Raw genomic sequence first — 14,127 nt, forward strand, 5'->3', positions numbered from 1 at the left:
ATATATTCTATGTCTTTCAAAGATATTGCATTAAGAGAAAACGACATAGTGATGGCAACTATATAAGTGACTATTTAAGTTTTATATGTAGAATTAATGTATGTGGTTAAATAAACTATTTTATAATTATTATAACATTATAACATAGTTTATTCAATTATGTGCATTAATTCTACACAATATAAAATATATTGTATAGTTTACGCCGCACTATGTTTTTCTCTGAGTAAGCATAGTTTCACAACAGTCCATATATCCCGTAGATACATTTTTATCGGAATATAACGTCAGGTAGCAAGCTGACGTTATTTGTTGTCTTTTTAATATTAAAAAAAAAAGACGTCATTTTGATGTCAAAATGACGATAGGTAACGTCAATTTGCTACCTGGAAAGATGTATAAATAATATTATAATATAGTTCTACATGTTCTTATTATTTCGAGGAATTTCGAGTGATTTTAAATAAGAGCAAACTTTAAAAGAGAGGAAAGAAAAAAGGATGCAAGCAAGATAATCGCATAATTTATATTTGTATATACAGTCACTTTACAACGCGCACTTTGTTACACAGTGTAGCTCGATTACTTTAGGTCAGCGAACGCCAGGTGATCTCAGTACAGACGATATCAAAGTAAAAAAGAAAAATTAATTAATAAGAGGGGCGTCCTGCCGCGTATATCTCTCGCGCGAAAAAGATGGGCGACGACGCTGAATGGGATATTTTATGTCCGTCCAACCGGAAGCTTCGATAAGCTTCTTCAATGTGTTGCAGGACAAACGAGAGCCTCGTATCTTCACCGCGTATTCAGCGTTACGTGCAGCTGATTGAATTTAGTTACGAATTATTGGACTCGATAAAGCTGAATTGAAAACATTTACGTTTCAATGTACTGGCAAATTGTTATTGCTAAACAAGCGGTGAGGATAGGAGACCGAATCTCTCGCATTTTCAAAGGCAGCTAGTTCGATACAGCACTCGATGATACGCGAATACTTCGATCATCAAAATGTACACATCTTTCCGAGAAAAACATCGATAGGGTTTCTATCTCTATATTGGCAGTAGCGTTAGTCGTATATTGCAACGGAAGCCAACATATTTCGTTTCTTTCTATACATCTATCTGCGTTTTCCTCTGACTCGGTCGAAGCGGCAATTTTGTTTATTAAATAAGTCTAAACATGTGTGTGTGTGTGTGAACGTACGCAAAAGGGAGTAGGGAATACTTGTCTTTCCCTGAATTTAGCAAGGAGAAATAAAATTAGACTATATATATTTGAAAATTATTTTTATGATAAAAAGTTAAATGCTTATTGCTCAGTTTGTAACTCACGTGTTTTTCGTAAGAAAATTCACTGAAGGCTAACTTTAATGTAAGTATTTTAATAAGTTTTGTGTGAAGACGAATTTGTTCCCTCTCGCCCTAACTGAAATCCTGGATACGCCCATGAATTTTAATATAAATGTTTGTCGCTTATAATTTTAACGCTTCTTTGTAATTTACACTGTTAAATTCACAATGTTAAATTATACCCAATTTGAGTTATTTTTTAATCATTTCTATAGATCGTCATTGTTCTGACTTAATATATCATTAATTTAACTAAAATAAGGTTTAACTCAAGAAAATATATTCAATTTGACTCAATTTCGTTTATTATTTACTAAATTATGTATATACGTTAATGTGGACATTGTTTATTTTGAAATTAACCACAGAAATATATTGATTTAAATCTTGATGTAAATGGAAGTTAAAAATAACAAAATGTTATATTATTTTAAACTCAGGGATTGGATTATCATTGTTTCTTTAATATCTAACAGTGTATCACTTGGGAAAAGTAAATGGGTTCAACAGAAAGAAAAGCATCAAAATGTCTAGATGTATAATTTTCATAATAAGTGTGTATCGAGTCTTGAGAAGCACAGATATAACCTTCTTTCGTTTTCTTCTCTTTTTCATCTCCAATTATAAATATGAGCAAAAATTGCGATAGGATAAAGATGTTTAACAATTGCTTTTCTCTGTTGAGTCTCTTCAATTCTCATTTACGGGGCACGTCAGTGGTTCGATATGTCGACGATAAGATAAACGGAGAGAGTAAAAAATCTTCCAAAAGACAAAAGTTCGCGTGTCGAAAAGGGAGGGATATGTGTACGAAGATTGCGCGCGATTGATATTCGCGTTGCTCGCGGATATGGTTCAATTGGACAGCGATCGCGATTGATCGATATGCCGTAAGAGCGGTCGTATTTCACAATTTTAATTACATCGTAGAAAGCCGAAATACACATATAAATATTGCATAAAATTCTTATCATATAATAATCTTCTCTTTTGCGATGGTTAGGAATTCTTTAATGTGTCTCTTGCATTTCACGTCAATTCGTGGCTCTTCACGAAGTAATTAGGTTTTTCATGAAATACTACAACATATACGTACAAAGAATATTCAAATATGGGTCGAAGAAACCCGACGATGTTCGCCGCTTTTTCATGTAAGCGTATTTTCCGGGCCGCACATTGAGCCTCCACATTTAGCGCCGAATACGGCTGTTTTATTTAATCATTTGGCTATTATATTATTATGAAAGTGGCCTTTCATCAGTTTTTCATCAGATATACACGTTTAGCGGTAAATGTCGGATGTCAATACGGTCTGAAATTAATTGGGGGCTTGATTCACACTATCAGGGACGGATTTAATTCAATTGAGATGTTGAAAACTTTTTTCGGAAAGTGAGGCTACTTTTGTTTAACATACTCATAAGAAAATAATTTTACACTAACTTATACGTTCCTATATATTATTATATATGTACTTCTTTCATATTACTACATTATTTATTACTCAATTATAATTAATTCTACGATATTTTTAAATCAAGTAACGCATTAATTATTTATTTTATGAATGTTAATTACGCAACGCATACAAAAATTTATATTTTCACGTGTAAACTCAGAAATTTATTATTATGTCTGTAATTCGGGAAACATAAGTTTAATATATTTGATTACACAATTAAATTTCTTATAAAATTAAAAAAAAATCCTATATTAAAAAACGCAGTCTTACATGATATTAATCTTATTATATACATTACACATAAAAAGTCGAATTATTATCTACGCAAAGTATGTACTTTTTTCTATCTAAATAATAATATACATATTTAAATCATCAAGTCTTCCCAATTGGAAGATTTTCGAGATTGAGATTGGACATACACTTATTTGTTAATACTGAGTTATTGCAAAGCGTCACTGAGCCCGTAGTTTGAATCAAGCCTTTTATACATTGTCTCTGGAGATGTTAACAACGAACAATTTACGACGACGATCGATATGTTACAATCATGGACGTTGCGCAGTTTTATCGATCGCTCATTTAATGCTCTTTACAGAAGCGATCGTTGTTTCCTTCTGTGTAACTATTGCAGCATTCGCCAACATTCGCGAATTATATTACGATCACTATTACAGCGTTTCTTCAGTGTCTTAGATCGAGTTGCATTAAGTTTGATTGCCAACAGTGCGATAAGTCCCGACAACTTTGTCATTTAGCATTTTTTGGCAACAAAAATTTCTTTTGTTCCTTTTTTCAAACATATATATTATTTTTGCACTTTTTTTTTACAGTAGTACACTTTTTATTAGTACAGTTTTTTTAAGTTCGTACACGAAAGAACGATTTTTAATTGAAATATCTAAAAATTTAACTAGATACAGATCTAAAAACAATTTTACAGAATCATTAAAATAATTACACAGAAATTTCAAGCATGATGAGCATTGCAAAATGTTTCGTCGTTCTAGCAACCAGTTTAAGCGTCTTAAACAATTATTTTAATGATCCAACAAAATTATTTCAAATTTAGATTTTTAGATAATACAATAAAACCGTCTTTCTATATGAAAGATATATTTTATGTCCGACCATACGTCGCATTTTCTACTGCGTTCTCAAGTTTGCGCGATCAATACGTTATTCTATTCAATAAACATTCGATATTGAAACAAATTCGTATGTTTTCTTACACGAGAGCACTTTGTACTAATCGATTTATTTTTTTGTGGGATTTAGCACAACGTTGGCAAGCGAATAACGTCATGACGTTCGCAGCAACTAAAGTGGATTACGGTCTCTTGGTAGGAAAACAGTGAAATTTGACGGTGTCTCTCAACGTCACGCGTTATCAGGGGCATCGTAGAAACGCGCGTCGTTGAATGTGCCAGTGTATCGTATATGTACCACGGGATTTCTCGAGAGGCCCTTCGCGCCGCTGCTACGATCTTATTTCACGACGTTTACGTGACCGGAAGGAAGCGTTTCCACCGCTCGCGCACGTGGTAATCACGTAAACATCCGTCGAACATTTCCAGCCTGTTCTGTTCCGTCACTTTATCTATTCGTGTGGCATTGCTACGAGAATCGCGAGATCGAAGATTGACGATTCTGCTGGAACACTTTATATCTCTACTTTTTATGAATTTTTTAAAGAACGAAACAAATTTAATATCTTTTCAGATAGTTCTTCAAAGAAAACTTTATATAGGTACAGCATTTTTAGTAATTTTCTTATACAGCATATAGATCTTTAAGGGATGTTCTAAAGACATCCAGAGGATATTCCCACGACGTTCCTCGAATAAAGTGCGCTGCGTGGGTGTTTAGCGTTCGCATAACGGATTTTAGGTCATTAGTGTTTCATTATTAGCGTTTGCGGAAAGAGATAAGGATGGGAACGTTTGACGGTCTTTAAATTATCAACAACGGTTGCGTACAAGGTAAGAATAAATTCACGTCGATTAACTTAGGCGTTTAGCTATTTTGTTCGAAGGGAAGAACACGTTCACATCATTAGCTCGACATGCGTGCGTGTGGTTGTCCATATATTGTATATGTATATATATATATATTTATTTATGTATATGCGTGCATATAATGCGCTCTCTTGAGTCACGCGAAAAATAAATGATGCACATCGCGAGCATCGTTCGAAGGCTAATCCGTGAATTGGTTACGATAATTAGGTCGTTACGATGATCTTTAGGACCGGTTACAGTATGGTACACACTAAAACGAATAATTAAATTCGTTATTTAGCAGCGCGTGTGGATTTATTTACAGGTCACCCGCGCAAAACTTTCCCGCGCGTTGCGTTCTCTCTCGCCGCTCGTGCACACGTCTCGTCGTTGCATTTCTGGATGCGAATTAATTTATTGGGATCGGCTGTGTCGATTGCAGGTTGTTGTCGTTATGTGGAAAATCTTGCTGTTGCATCCTGTCGTAACGCGGACATTTCAGCAAAACAACAAGTTACGATCACGTCAAAATTATGTTAAAATGAATCGTAACTGATCGAAAAGTAACTTTTAGTAATCATTTTGGAGCCATTTTGACATCATTTTGATGTCACGATGATCAAGTAAATACAAACTAAAAGTAACATAACATCAAAGTTATAATAATTTCACACTCAGCCATATAAATGTAATATAAACACATGTGTTACGTAACAGTTACATTGTTGAATGTGGAATTATAACATTGATGTTATGTTATTTTTAATTGATGTTTACTGGGGACTTGTGTTTTGCTTAAAGTACACCGACTTTCGTGAGAAGTCCATTCACATTCAAATTCGATTAATAATTAGTGTGATAAATCCAAGAAAATTCGTTTAAAATAGCATTTCATATTTCTTTAACATTAAAATAATGAATTTGAAATTAAGCTTAATTGGAAGTAATACTTTATTTATTAATTCAACTGACTGAATCGTAATAATTTAATAATTTAAGTCAAATATTTTCGACGATATAATAATTGTTTAAATGTAAATAAAATGTAAATAAACTGTTTTAATATTTATATAAATGCTAGACGTTGAAAATTGAAGTTCTTAAAGAAATAAATAAGTGTTTAGCTTGTACAGATTTAATAACTGCTTTCTCTCTATAAAGTAAGAAACGGGTAAAAATCTGAATGGTCACGAACTACGCTCACGTCAGCCATCGTCAACAACGTTTATGCACGTAAAACTTGACCCCGATTTTTGTCCATCGAGTGGAATGTAGAATCCTTTGTATATAAGTGTACGTATAATATATATATTTATATATAATATATTTATTCTCTTGCGCATTTGTAAAAAGCCTCCCCTACCTAAAAACAACGTGTTGTGTCGCGTGAGTTTGTCTACTATACTGGCGATAAATCAACAAGTCCTTTAAAATACATATTTCCTCTATTTCCGGGAAATCCATTAAAATCTCTCTACCGAACACTCAAACATAACACCGATTTATCGTTTCTTTTTTTTTTCTTTCTTTCTCTCCCCTCTTTTATGTCGCCGTTGTCGCTTCTCGCCGCCTGCATGCACTTTAGTCAGTCTTGGCATCGTAAAACGTTTAGGTGCTTCAGTACAACTTATAAGTAAGATTCTACGACGAGGTTCGCTTTGAGCGGGCCTCGCTTTCTTTCTCTTTCGCTAAATTCGCCACATGCGTATACAGATAGATTCATACATACACATATGTATCAATATTAATTCTCGTCACCTTAAAAATATATTATTGTCTTTCGATGAAAACGTAGCACTTAATTCGCCGTTCGCTTTTGCTTCTCTTTATCCTCCTCCTCTTCATCCGTCCACGCGATGATGATCTCGATGACGGACTCTGGTATCTGAACAATATAAACGTGAAATATTCACGACCCTCGCAGCTTTTTTCTACTTTTTTAAACCTTGATATGGTTGGCTTGTGAATGATTGAACGCTGCTACTACGACTGAGTACTTCTCTCTTTATCCCTTATTAATTATTTATTGGATGGCCCTATGAGAAAGCAGTACTCGCGAAGTTTCTATAATACGCCGATAAATCCCTAATAGTGTCCGCACCTTTCACGCGATATAACAATAGAGTCACGGTTCTCTGATTTTAGCACAGTGTAACCGTCTCCTTAAGTAGACGACCCTGCATTCTATAGTGGAAGTGTTTTGGTTCTCGTTCTGGCTCCGGCTTCATTTAGAAGTTTAAGCTTTAAACGAACAATGCCTGCATTTTCAGTTATAATTCTGGATTTATTATCTTCATTATTTCAAATAGATATGGCTGTTGTTTAAGATCAAAGGTCCTATGTCAGATTTAAATCCATGTTCTTCCAAAAATATTATGAATGATTTTTGAGAATGGAAGCTTTAGACAGTTCTGGTCCTACAAAACTCTGGTCCTGTTGAGACATCTTACAATAAGAGATCAAATTTTTATTTTCTGAACAGTTTTTCAGATTCTATCTGTATTTTTATGAAAACTTCATTTTTTTCGGGAATGTTGTACCGGAGTGCGGCTTTGCTTTTCCCTGAGAGACGCACGTTGTGTCAAGGACCTGATGCGATTCGCGTGAACGAGGACCATTTCTTCGCACAACTTTGGCAGGAATCAATACGTCGCTCGATCGGATTGGACATGATTGTTTCACACTTCGTCTCGATGGCGAATCTTCGTTGCACTTCGTAGTCTGTTAATTCTGGGAACACCAGAGACGCCTGCCGAGTCTCCAACGGCGTGGGATGGGGTTGACGATCGTCAGGATACGTTATCGTACTTGTCGTTGTTGATATTTAGGCGATCGTCGATCTTGGTCCGCCGCGTGCGATTTATGCGTGAAGGGCTCGCATTCACATCGCGCGATCAACTCGTCGTCGACGATGGTGATGTCATCGGGTCGACGAGATTCTCTGATATCGACGTCGCATTGACGATCGTCGGACTCGGGGTTCGTTATCATACGTCGTTGTCGTGGCAGAAGTCGATCTTCCGTCTAGCGAGTTGTAGCCGTCGTTTGTCGACGATGAAGTCCGTTACGCAGCCCTTGATGCCGCGATGGCCAGGCTTGCCGCCGACGAAAACCTTGCCGTTGGTTGTCAGTAACGTTGTTTCCATCGAGACTTTGACAGGCATATTCTCGTCGATCTGAATCGTACATGCCTTTCGTCGTCTGGACGCTCGGATGTGATGGAAGACTCCGTCGTCCACCCTCTCCTGCAATTATATAATACAATATTAATAACCATAGTGAGAAATCATGGAAATTTTGGAAAGATAATCATATTGATTAATATTAGAATTTGAAGATGTCAATGTGATCATTTTCTATTTTTGTTTTCGAAAGATTTAGTGTAATATATTTGTATCATTAAAATTATTTGTATTATATTGACATATAATATTTTCAATTCATATATTCTCTTTTTGTTGTATAACATCAAAAGGAATATAAAAGTAAAAAGAGGAGGAAAGATTAATAAAATTGCAGCGGAGAGTAGAAATAAAAAGGAGAGTGATATCTATTAAATCAATATAACAGCGCGCTTACCTTGCTCTTTACGGATATTTCTTCATCAATCTTGCTCTTATAAGTGAGCACCACGTGACCATCATGCAGGGACAAAAAGAGGTGCTCCAATTTTCCTCTTCCCACCCACGCGATAAGACCGTCAGGATGTATCGTCCTTAGCCGCAGCTCAAATTTGTTCGATTGCTGTCCTCTGCGTCTGAACGAACGTATTCGTAATAACAGATATTCATTAAAAAGAAAATTTTATTTCAATTTCAAAGCTAAACACATGCTAATAATTTACACTACAAATCTACGTACTTTTTTACACTAAGGTACGCTCAGATGGGAAGTTAAAAAATTAATAAATATAAAAAAATTATGAAAAAGTTTTAAAGTCCTTTTAAAATTTTTTTATCCGCCTTCGTTGGTTTTTTAAATTTTAAATTTTACGTATCAAATAGAAAGGGAATAAGATTGCGATATTATTAAAATAATATTTTATATACTATATATTTTGCGTAATATGCGACAATTGTGCCATTGACAAGAGTTACTGTATGAGAAGCCCATCTAATTGTATCCATAATTACAATGTTACGTCGATTCTATGTCAATTACATTCCCTATTACGCAATCAAATAATTGGCTCCGCCAGAGTGATTGCCAGGAATGTGATTATCAGAGTTTGTTATATAACACTACCATGCGCGAACAGGAAAATCGATCTATCCCTCAAACGAGTACATCACACAGCCATTTTCCATTTTCTAGAAAACTTACTCCGTGTAATCGTAATTGTCGTACTCGTAGTCGTTGTCCTCCTCCAAGTCGTAGTCGGAGTAGGACTCTTCAAAGTACTCGCCGAGGGTAGTGTTAGTCGAGTTAGTACTAGTTGGTGGTTACATAATCAGAAGGTTAGTGACAGTAGTTATAGTCGGGAATGCTAATTAGCCTAGTCGTTGAGCGACCGAAGTTACTAATTTTAAGTGCACCTAATCAAACATCCTAGAGGATATGCTGATCTAATGTTTCGGTCGTCGTTTCTTTGGTTAATTCTAACTGAGTATTACTCACCTTCTTCCGTAGCGATGTTTAAATTGCAGGAAATTATCTCCCTCGAAGCGTACAGGTCGCTCCGATATCTCGGTGCCGGACACATCGTAGCCCATAACTAAAAGAAATATTTGTGTTTAAAATTTTTTTTCTAAAACTATAAATTTGAAATAATTACGATATAATTGATCAAAAGTTAGAACATGTTTTAATTTTCTAAAGATAAAAAGCACGTAATATTTAAGTATGTTAGATTATTAAAAAATCTATTTTACTATCGAGTATATTTCTACGATTATTAATATTATATAGGGAGATTTAAATAAATTTAAACAATATATATTATAAATGGATTAAAAATTTTTTTAAGAATGAATGAGGAAACAAAAGAATATTATATATGTAGAGAGATACAAAAAAATTGAGAAATAATGAAATTGCGAAGAAAATGCTTACAGAATTCGCAATGCAAGCCGTTGTAACCGCTAGCGCATTTACAGAGATAACTATTTAATAGCGGAAGGCAGACTCCGCCGTTATGGCAAGGGTTCTCGTTGCTGGGACACGGTAGACCGTCGTAAATCTCCGTGTTGTGTTGAGTAACATTCACGGCGAGGTTCTGATATGTTTTGCCATTTACCATTAGTCTCTGTACGGCGCCTACTAATCCGGTCCAGGCTCCGGACAGGCGGTGAACTTCTCGCCAATGTCTATGAAAACAAACAATCATATACATATAATATATATATCGTTCGTTTTTCAGGTAGTATATCAGTGACGTGAATTTATTTTTTATAAACAACTAAGAGTCAATACGTGGTTAAAATTAAAAAGAGAGAATTATTTGAAAGGCATAAAACCACAACGCAAGATGTAAGACATGTATTGACAATGTTGATTATGTCAACATTATGTCTTCACTCGTTGAATTGTGATAACAGTTTTTCACGTTTCGAGAATATTATTGGAAGTTCATTGTAACACAGAATCAGGAAACTTTGTGTGCAATAATTAAAGACGAATCGTGGATGATCTCATTAATCGTAATATTAGACAAATTCTACTGGAGTATAAGACGAAACAAAATTTGGACTATTTACACTGTTTAATTTTTCTGAAAAAAATTTATTTATTTTACGTCAAAACGAGCGTTTTGACGTGATCAATTTTATACGATATAACGTGTTTTAAATTCAATATTGTTTGTCGAATATATGCATATGCGTAGGAAAATTATGTTAATACTGAAGATGGTCTAATGGAAGACCGAAACGTTTATTCAAGTGTAATCAATTGAAAGATTAATGTAATTCGATTGAAATATAAAATAATAGCGTCTAACATCTTGCGTTGTGGTTTTATGCCTTTCAAATAATTCTCTGTTTTTTATTTTTTATAACACAATAATTGAACGTTAGAATGTATGTATGATGGATGCTGTTTTTATTAATAATAAATTTAATAATTCCACACAACACACTTTATTCGAGGGACATTCTAGAAACGTCTTTAGAACGTTTTCTAGACGTCTCTAGGATATTCCTTAGAGGTCTGTGCTGTATGGATAAGTATAACAATATGATCTCAAAAATATACTCTAATTTAGAGCCATGAGCACACTGAAAAAAAAGTCTAGTTATAGCTACCAAATATTGAGTGAAATAGTTTCAACTAAATGTTGAGGTAATATAAAAAAAAGTCTAGTTATAGCTATCAAATATTGAGTAAAATAGTTTCAACTAAATGTTGAGATAATATAACTAAACATAAGTTTACCTTTACAAATATATAGTAAGTATTACCGTTGGTAATATTGTTTAGTAATATTTACTAAATATTTATAAAGGTAAACTTATGTTTAGTTATATTACCTCAACATTTAGTTGAAACTATTTTACTCAATATTTGATAGCTATAACTAGACTTTTTTTTCAGTGCAGAACAATAATAAAAAGTAAATATGTAATTTAATGAAAATAACTCACTTGACACCACCAACGTAAAGCGGCATTTCCAGATTCAATTCCGTAAGAGGACTTCCAGACAATCCCCTGGCGACGGTTCCGTCGTCAAGCTGAAGAACACCCTCTCTGCCGAGTCTGTTAATCCTCACGCAGTGCCACATATCCCGACTGATCGGATCCGGCGACGTAATGTTCGCAATACCACTACCGAGATTGAATCTGAACTCCAATCGACCGTGAACCAAATTCAGACTGATAAAGTCGCCCCTGCCATTATTCAGTTGACCGTTGTACAGTAGTAGGCCGTCATTTGCGCGCGTGAGAAACCATAATTCGATGGAGAACGCTTTCGCGACACCTTCCAGAGAGGGCAACTCCAAAAATCCATTCCCGTTCATCTCGGGAATCAACAATTCCGTCAATTCGGCGTCCACTGAAAAAATAAATAAAAATAATTTAGTAAATCATAAAACGTAAGACACTAACACTTTCTAATAATAATAAGTTAAATTAGCGATCACTACGAATAAATCAACTGAATAAAGAAACGCCAAATACTATCGAGGCTAGATTTTGGTGCCCCATAATATGACTCTATACATATAATTTTTTTTTTTAAATATCTTTTAATTATAAACAAAATTTACATATAAAAACATTATTAGGCATCAAGTTTAATCAGTCTTGATCATATTCGGTGCTTCTTTGCTTATTTGTTTTAACATTTTTTTTTGAAATTATATTGGAAGCTTAATATTTATTTGTAATAAAAAGAAGAAACGAGATTGACCAGGAAAAAAGGTGTTTTCTTCTAGAAATCAGATATTGTTGTACTTACGGATCTCACAATGCTCGCCAGTTCTACCAGGCGGACACTTGCACACATATCCTCCTTGCGGCAGGATGTCGCAAGTGGCACCGTTTTGGCAGGGTTCGCCGACGCACGGGTCCAGCGATTCTTCGCAGTTTCTGCCGGTGAACTGCGGTGGGCATATACACCTGTAGTCCGGTGGATCGTACTTCTCCACCGCATAATTGCCGTGATCGTAATTTTTGTCGTACTGCAGCTCGGAAACGTATTCGCCTCTTCTCGCATTCTTCTTGGTCCTTCTCTGATCAATCGACGTGCAGTGAGAACCCTTGCATCTGACTATGTTCACCCCGCCGCTTTTGCCGTTGCCACCTCTGTTCTTGTTTTTACCCCTCTTCTGTAATCTCCTGCAATCCCGGCCGTTACATAGGTCTTCTTCGAAGATCGGTTGGCATGTCGCACCGTTTTGACAAGGAAGGTTAGCGCACGCATTGTCGCCGCATTCCTTTACGCGATAACTCTCGAGAACGTCCCTATCGTGACCCACGTGGAGATCTATGTTGTTTCGATTGATTTTCAGCTTGCGTATGCAGCCGAGGAGTCCATGGTTGGTGCCGATGTTGTCATAGACCCTGTTTAGAAATTTCTTATGTTTAGAGGTATTCTATTTTATTATTATTTAATATCTAAATCTAGTGGGAGATACTGCTTCAAGAGTTAAGAAAAGTTTCTTGATTTAAAGAGACAGCTAGTTCATACTTCGATAAAGTTTGAATTAAATAATTCTTGAGACATAAAATGGTGAAGATGAGTTTCTTAATAACAAAATCGAAGACCTTCTTAATGACAAAAATAATCTTTACTTGGCTTATTGAATTTTGAGATTAAATACTTATAACTTCGACAATTTATTATAAATATTAAAACTTTTTTAGGATTTAAGATTAATAATATATAAAAAATAGTACAAATTTGGAAAAATTAATAATTTTATATGAGGAAGCCTCTCTTTTATTTAATAGTATAACATTTTATAAAATATTACTTGGTATAATTAGTCGGCATGTTTCCGATGAAAGTATCCTGATTCAAGTCCAAAGACTTCAGCATTCCTTGACTTTGTCCGGCCACGTCTTCGCCGTCATTGAAAATTAATACTCCGTCCTTATGATATCTTTTAGCCGCCACTCTATGAAAAGTCTTCATGGTTACTCTTTCCGGTGACGCGAGCACCACGGGTCCGTTGCCCAAGTTATATCTAAACTGCACGTATCTGAAGCACACAATCATTCATGAGCTCCACAAATTAGATGCACCAGTCATTAATTTCAACAGAAAGTTTTTACGTATTTTTTTTCGCTTTTATATTCTTTGTCACTGTCAAATAGTTACGTCAATCAATTTTATATAGTTAACATGATCATCTTGATATTTAAAGCGTTATAATTATCTTGACATCTCGAAATTAAATTAATAGTTATCTTAATAAGTATCTCGAAATTAAAGTTACAAGGTAAAAGAATTGGATTGCTGTATATATTTTCCTCAGAAAATGTATATTTTTTTTTGATAATTATAATAAAAGATACCAACCCGTCGACAATGGCCAACGAGACAAAGTCGCCGGAGCCGTCATTTTTCTGCTGATTATACAGTATGATTCCGTTGTCCGCATACGTTTTAAACTCGACCTCGATGCTGAATTTGTGATACGCCTTCAGCCGGTTCATCCTTACGTAGCTTTTGCCATCAAAGGAAGGTATCTCATAATCCCGTTTGTTGATCTCCTCGTCACAAAGCAGCCCGGTGTAATTTGGTCGACAGATACAAACGAAAGTTGCGCTGGGCAAATCGATGCAGGTCGAAGTCATGTGGCAGGGATAAGAAAGACACGCGCGAAATTCCTGGGTCGGTGTCACCGGAACATAATTAGCTAAACAAT

The 14,127-nt window shown here is 35.1% G+C and overlaps 1 protein-coding gene across 1 annotated transcript in view; it reads right to left on the bottom strand.

The window, feature by feature from the left end:
* Window positions 1-7,801: 7,801 nt before the first annotated feature.
* The window catches only part of LOC108765558 (agrin), a 51,594-nt gene continuing 45,268 nt past the window's right edge, over window positions 7,802-14,127 (bottom strand). The window contains exons 16-24 of the mRNA XM_018514322.1: window positions 13,779-14,118; window positions 13,231-13,458; window positions 12,213-12,817; window positions 11,396-11,807; window positions 9,867-10,120; window positions 9,432-9,528; window positions 9,138-9,245; window positions 8,394-8,571; window positions 7,802-8,059 (exon numbers count right to left, since the gene is read on the bottom strand). Coding sequence (XP_018369824.1) covers window positions 7,802-8,059; window positions 8,394-8,571; window positions 9,138-9,245; window positions 9,432-9,528; window positions 9,867-10,120; window positions 11,396-11,807; window positions 12,213-12,817; window positions 13,231-13,458; window positions 13,779-14,118 — 2,480 coding nt within the window. The remainder of the gene's footprint in view (window positions 8,060-8,393; window positions 8,572-9,137; window positions 9,246-9,431; window positions 9,529-9,866; window positions 10,121-11,395; window positions 11,808-12,212; window positions 12,818-13,230; window positions 13,459-13,778; window positions 14,119-14,127) is intronic.

This window comes from Trachymyrmex cornetzi, unplaced genomic scaffold (assembly GCF_001594075.2).
Source record: "Trachymyrmex cornetzi isolate Tcor2-1 unplaced genomic scaffold, Tcor1.1 scaffold5, whole genome shotgun sequence".
NCBI classification, from domain to species: domain Eukaryota; kingdom Metazoa; phylum Arthropoda; class Insecta; order Hymenoptera; family Formicidae; genus Trachymyrmex; species Trachymyrmex cornetzi.